This window comes from Morus notabilis, unplaced genomic scaffold (assembly GCF_000414095.1).
Source record: "Morus notabilis unplaced genomic scaffold, ASM41409v2 Scaffold348, whole genome shotgun sequence".
In the NCBI taxonomy this organism is placed as follows: domain Eukaryota; kingdom Viridiplantae; phylum Streptophyta; class Magnoliopsida; order Rosales; family Moraceae; genus Morus; species Morus notabilis.
In genome coordinates this window covers 457,844-464,738 of record NW_010361555.1, presented here as the reverse complement: position 1 = coordinate 464,738, position 6,895 = coordinate 457,844, and the positions used below count along the sequence as shown (strand labels likewise).

At 33.7% G+C, this 6,895-nt stretch overlaps 1 protein-coding gene across 1 annotated transcript; it reads right to left on the bottom strand.

The window, feature by feature from the left end:
* Positions 1 to 4,508: 4,508 nt before the first annotated feature.
* LOC21401595 (ethylene-responsive transcription factor ERF016) lies at positions 4,509 to 5,403 on the bottom strand. Its single transcript, XM_010100094.2, has one exon. It carries the CDS (start codon positions 5,388 to 5,390, stop codon positions 4,548 to 4,550), a length of 843 nt encoding a protein of 280 aa, XP_010098396.1. The 5' UTR covers positions 5,391 to 5,403; the 3' UTR covers positions 4,509 to 4,547.
* Between the last annotated feature and the right edge of the window lie 1,492 nt (positions 5,404 to 6,895).

Sequence of the window (6,895 nt, the reverse complement as noted above, 5' to 3'; positions counted from 1 at the left end):
ATATATATATATATATATATATATATATATATATATGCGTAATGCCAAGACACCCGACCTAACTCGTAACCCAACTTCTTACCATTTTGAAAGAATCATGCTGCTCATTCATGGACAACTAGATATATTTGGCCTCTTTGAGGGGAAAAGAAGAGACAAAAAAAAGATATTGAATGGAAATTATTAGTGCGTTTGAAACTCGTTTCAAAATGATTTTATTTTTTGTATGAAAATAGAAATGAAAATGTTTTCAATCTCAGACAGAATCATTTTTAAAAATGTATTTAGTAGTTTTATCAAGATATTATTTTCAGTATAAAAAAATTTATTAATGTCTCTCTCTCTACTCGAGAGAGGAGAAAACGGAAGCAAAAAATAAAAAAAGACTAAAAGTCATTTTTCATTTCTCTTCCATTTTACATTAAACCAAAAAATTATTTTCATTTCTATTTTTTATCTTTAATTGTGTTAAACGTTGTTTCTCTATTGTTTTTATTTATTTTTTCTAAAAAAAACGTGAAAAACAAAAATAAAAACAATTCCAAACACAACCTATATATATGCGTAAATCTGTATTCTCAAACCATATATGTAGACTTTGATGGGAAAAGAAGAGACAAAAAGATGTTCAATGGAAATTATATATTTTTATATATACATCTATAATTCTCAAACCATTAAAGATGGTACTTTGATAAGTGGCTCCAGATTATATATCAGTGAGAAGTATTAGATCAAAACAAGAAAAAAATTTCAGAAAATAGACGCAGGTTTTCAAAGCGGATCAATAGTAATTACATATATTATAAGTGGATTTTGGTAGGAAATATTAATGGAAAACAAATTTTCTCCCCGAATATAAGTTAATTATTATTTTCTTTTAATCGTTAGAGATTATTCAATGGACCGTACGTGTGCCAATGTTTTGTACCCGCTGATCAATAAATAGTTGTTATTATCAAAGCGAAAAAAAAAAAAAAAAAGTTGTTATTAGGTGATTCAATTCAGTTCACATATAAAACATTTCAATAGAGTAATTAACAATAATGACTAATTGGCGGAGGAGGCTGTCTTCACCAAGATCTGGTTGTGAGGGCTTGCCGGAGCAATGCCGACACTCAGACCGAATTGGGTCGGAGGAGAACAGGGGCGATGAGAGTGCAGGAGGGAGTTGTGACTTTGTGGTGGTGTTCCAACAAAGAAAGAAGGGGCAACTATGGAGGACCCAAAAAAAAGTCTGAATGACTATAGGCCTTGTTCGGCAGCCTCAAAAACTCAAAAAAGGTAATTCGAGTTCCAACTTTATTCAAGTTCATGTTCTTTTAAGTCTGAACTCGAGTTTGAACTCGAGTTTGGGACCAAAACTCGAGTTCAAGTTTCCCCTTCAACTTGAGTTCAGAAACTCGAACTCAAATTAATGAATAGTATTTTTTCTATTCTTAAAAATGATATGACTTTTTCGTTTTAATCCTGATTGAGATGATTTTTTTTCTATGCGTTGACAAAAGACGAATAAAACCCCACCTATATACCCTATTAAAATTTTTCATCACCATTGAGTTTTTATTAAAATACTATCTAAATACAAATTCAAGTTTTGACTCACTCAAACACAAACTCAAAAAGATTCTTATCTCAAATCATAACTCAAATGTACACAACCAAACACAAACTCAAGTTACAACTTCAACTCAAGTTATAACTCAAATTCAACTCAAAAACTACATTTAAGTCACACTCTAAAAGAACAGACCCTATATATTCCTCCCATTTAGAGGAATGATGATCCAACCAAATTGATGAAAAAAAAATCTTTTATCTTTTTAAAAGAAAATAGAAATTTATTATCTTAAAAACGACCAAACATCAAAATTATGTTTATTTCTTTTCCATTCCATTCCTTCGAATAAACGTCTTAGCTGAAAACTTCATTGTACATGGAAATACTATAAATTATAAATGCGTTTTAACGTAGTTAAAATATATATTGTCATATGTATTATAAAAAAAAAATCAGGTTCATGCCTTTCATTTAAGAAAAATACACCGAAAAAATTGGGTTTCAGTTCTACTGGAAATGTTATGAGTTATGACTAAAGTGAATGTTGCAATTGATATCGAAATTAATAAAACATGCAGTACTTCATACACAAAAAGAAATTACATAAAATTGAGAGTAGTTGATGTGATGAGAGAATACAAGATTTTCAGAAGACTCTTTTCTATCGAAATGGACAAATTAATTTAGACATTAGAGATCATCCTATTTTTTCATTTAAAATTCAGCTTAGGTTTTAACTATTTCATTTATACGATCTTCTATTTATAATTTATGATTTATATTACTATATAAGAAAGTAACCAGAGAAACGAAAGAAAGAAAGTAGAGTTCGAGAGAGGATGCTGAGTGTTGTGTGGAAAAATGTGACGGACACCTGGATGTACGATAATGCGACACGTGGCCTTAACTGCTCCTTGCCAAGTAACAACCCTCGATGTCTACAGCTCTAAAGAGCCCAAGCACAAAGTCCAACTTAAGGCGACGATTCCTTCTGGCGTCGACAGATTGAGCCAGATTCCTTCGGCGTCGACAGATTGAGCCGTCGAGCTTAAGGTACGAAGATCCCTCGACCACAGAATCAACCACCAAGAAGGACGATTGGGCTAAGCATCGCTAGCGACGAGGGGAACGTTCTCTGGAGGACGTGGCAAGTTGCGTACAAAAGTGGAGGACGCCTGCAGGCATTAATTGCGAGCTCTTAAACCGCCACACAGGGGACATGATAGTGTTACAGGGACGCACAGAGCCGTAATAGAATACTAATTGGCTGAGTGAACAGTGCTGATTAGTGGGCTACGTCTGGGCCTAGAAAGGGGAAGCACTTGAGTGCTTTCTGCCTACGAGGGAAACCCACCCAGCAAAGAAAGCCCAGTATAAAAGGAGGGAGACCCCCTACGAGGAAGAGGTTCAGATACAAGAAGAGAAAAAAGAGTGAGAATTGATGTAAAGTGTAATCTCCTCAAAAAGAAATATACAACTACAGTGGATGTAGCTCTAGTTTTACAGAGTGAACCACTATAAAACTTTTTGTCTTCTTTATTTGTGCGCATCTCAAACTATATACACCATAGACTCCGAACAATAAGTTTACACACATATTTAATACATAGGCCGGTAATCCAAAGAGAAGCCAAGAGGTAACCCGGCCGGTTTTTGTTCACGAGAAATCACTGTCAACACTGAGCTTTCAAAGAACTCAAATCTGAGAGAAATTGATAATTTCCTCATTAATGAATTTACTGTACAACTTTTTCAGAATTTTTTTACTGTACAAGTTAATACAATTCTGTAACTCTTCTAACTAATTCTGGTAATAACAGCATTAGTAACTAATCCATTAACGATCTAAAACTATTTATCAACATCCAAACCACACTCATCTTTTTCTTTTTCAAATTTACATGGATTAGATTCTCAGTTCAAATTGAAAATTGTGATTTAAAAATATTAAACAAACACATGTTTAATTATTTCCCGACCAATCTTAAATTATTGAGATATCTTGAGTTGTCCCACTATATTTTAATGGCTTAGAATAATTCTGGGAATTTAAAGACAGTGAAAGAAACAAGAAATTAAACTGAACTTTGCAATCAAGTGGGCCGGTCATGACAAGAACTTTACATGAAAAAGACCCACCGGTGAAATGAAGCGTCTGTAAGTAGTGAAACAAAAAAACTTGACATATATGAGTGTATAAATTGACTCAAACACACACACAAACGCACTCACACAAAAACTACTTGCATTTGGAAGTATAAATTGACTCAAACACACACACACACACGCACTCACACAAAAACTACTTGCATTTGGAAGTTACTTTGCCCTGTTTGTTTTACTGATTTAGTTCAATTTGAACAGTGAGCACAATTTGAATTAATATTTAGTAAGCATATAGTTTGAATTATATTTTCCGTTTGAACTAAGTTAAACATTTTTGAACAGTAAAAAGGTGCTCACTCTCTGTTTTTCACACCTATCAAATACAAATTTAAATTTTATTCTCTGTTCAAATTAAAACTTTAACTGTATTTTTAAACATCAATTCAAAATATAATTTAAACCACACAATTTAAATTTTTCTGTTTAAATCAATAAAATTTAAACCAACAAACTAAACGGGTGAATCGTGTTTTCTCACACCCAACAAAAGAACATTTCTAGTCCCATCACACAACATAGACAGTACTATAAACTACTATTTTTCTTTCTTTTTTTCTTTACTTTTTTTTTTTTTTTTTTTTTTTTTTTTTTTTTTTTTTTTTTTGTGCTAGAAAGAGAAGTATGCAAGCATAGAGCTAACACGTATACAATAATAGAGAAACAATTACTTTAGCTCAAATTAGAAAAGGCCAAATTAATATGAATATTGCAGCACTGATATTATCTATCCCGGCAGCTAAAATAAGCAGGATTAAAACAGCTGATAATATTTGTCTGTTAAAATTAGGTATATATATATATATATTTATATATAACATAGCTAAAAGTTCCAAAGAAACGACGAGGAGTACTGATGAGAAAAGATGAGGTCATCTCCAATAAAAATATTCTCATCTCCTCTAGTGGAGCAGTCGTCTGGTGCAGCAGCGGCAGGTAGAACCGGATCAGCAGTTGTACAAAAGTACTCATCAGAATGCATCTTATCAAGCTGTCCTGAAAATAAAGGGTAATGATCAAAATTATGATCATAACCTGCAGGAGCTCCATCATGGATCGAATAATCCAAAAAGTTCAAGCACGACCAATCCGTATTATTATTATTGGTCGTCTCATGATCAGCAGTAGTAGTACTAATCATATTACTAGTACTGCTCATGTAATTAGACCCATAACAATGTTGCTGATCAGATATTACTGGTGGAAAAGTAGGGTTTGGATCCTGTGAAGGAGGCGATTCTGAAATATTAGTCATGTTATAATTATAATGATCATGATGATCATCGGCAGTTAAGTGCCCTGCATGCTCATCACCATGTTCATGGTCTTGTTCCTGCTCAGCAAACCTAGCTGCGACCACTTGAATCTCTTGCGGGCTAAGCGAGCGGCCGCCGGGTATGTTCGGCGGAGACTCGGGGAAATTGAAGTGAGCGTAGCCGCCGCGCAGGCAGAACTGGGCCGCGTCGAAAGCCCTCGCCGCCTTCTCCGCCGTGTCGTAGGACCCCAGCCATATGCGCTCCCGGCTGTTGGGAAGCCTAATCTCCGACACCCATTTCCCCCACTTCCTCTTCCTCACACCCTTGTACTTCGGATATGACTCGCCACCCTCACCGGAGCAATATGTTTGCTTGGAATTTACTGTCGTTTCTCCACTCTTGATCTCCATTTTTTTTTTATATGATTCAGAATAATTTGAATATGGATAATGGGACTAAATATTGGAAGCACAATGGTTGAGGGGTCATGGCATGTGTTTATATTTATACATGTTTTTTTGTACGGTAAGTAGGAAGTGAGGATTGAGTCTTCTTAACTTACTGTCTGCAATTATTAGTATGTTGTTTGAGAGCCCTTGTTAAACTGTGGAAGTACTGTGCTACGTGGACAGTGGAAGAGTGTACGATCACAAAGGTGACGTGGTAGGGCCGTATTTCAATTTATGCATTTAGAGCACGTGCTTTATTTTTAAGGATGTGATATTTCCTTGTTTTGCCTTTTAATTTTAGACCCAATATTTATATATATATATATATATATATTATATCGATATATATTCATGTATATATTGTGGTTCTAGACCACCGGCCAGCGGGCAAACTAAAACGTACATCACACAATGCACTCCTTGTTCTTCCTATCACTTCTCGCTTTACCAATTATCACTTACAAGTTTCTGCATCATTGCCCTAGTTAGATATAGGGCATGTGATACTCAGCCAAAAATTTAGATATAAGATATGACTCCCTCAAATTGTTTTCTCTGGAGTTTTTGAAGCCGTTTGACTCATAGATTTGAATAAAAAATTTGAATTGAATTTTTGTAAAAAAAAAAAAAAAAAAAGCATTGCAGTAAAAAATTTTAAACTCACCTGGTTCAAGCCTATGACCAAACACCACCCAAGGTCTTGAACCTAAAATTTACAATGAACTTTTAAAATTTAACAGAGATATAAAATCATATGTTCATCTTCCGAATAACTTGAAACTTACATAATTAACTGGTTACATTAAGTGCAAATTTTTTGCCTATTTTCAAATGTTTCTGACCACAAGAGAACATAGTTTGTAATTATTGTAAGAAATGTAAATATTGTTTCTATCGGTTATCATGTGTTAGGCACATTACGTCTACTAAGATTAGCTATGAACCAAAATTGCTATTAAGAAGTAAATTCAGGAGCAATTTACTAGAAAAAGAATTGAGAAACCAAGAGCCATGATGCTCATAGTTTATAAGCTATCAGCGCTAATATATAACCAATGACTCTACCATGAAGCGTTTTTTTCTCTTCAATAACGAACTATATTAGAAAGCTAAAAGATAATGAAAACGAAATATATATACTATCTCATTTTTTATTGCTTAGTTTTTATATAGTTTTTCCTCTTAATAAATCAAGCCTATAATTGGATTAGACTAATTTCTAAGTCTTAAATATAGACGACCTTAGAATGAACGATCGAGCACGAAGATTTATACTCTCTTTTTAGAATTTTTACAATTTTTTTTCCAGAAAATAAAGATTAATAGCTTCACTTTCTCCCTTTCCTAATTTTCTATGAAGAGCGCAAAACTAAATACAATAGGTGAGTTAAGGAAATACATTTCCTAATTTTCTCTAAGAAGGTTCTGAAAACGTTTATGGATCTTAGTGTTTGAGCTTGTCCTTA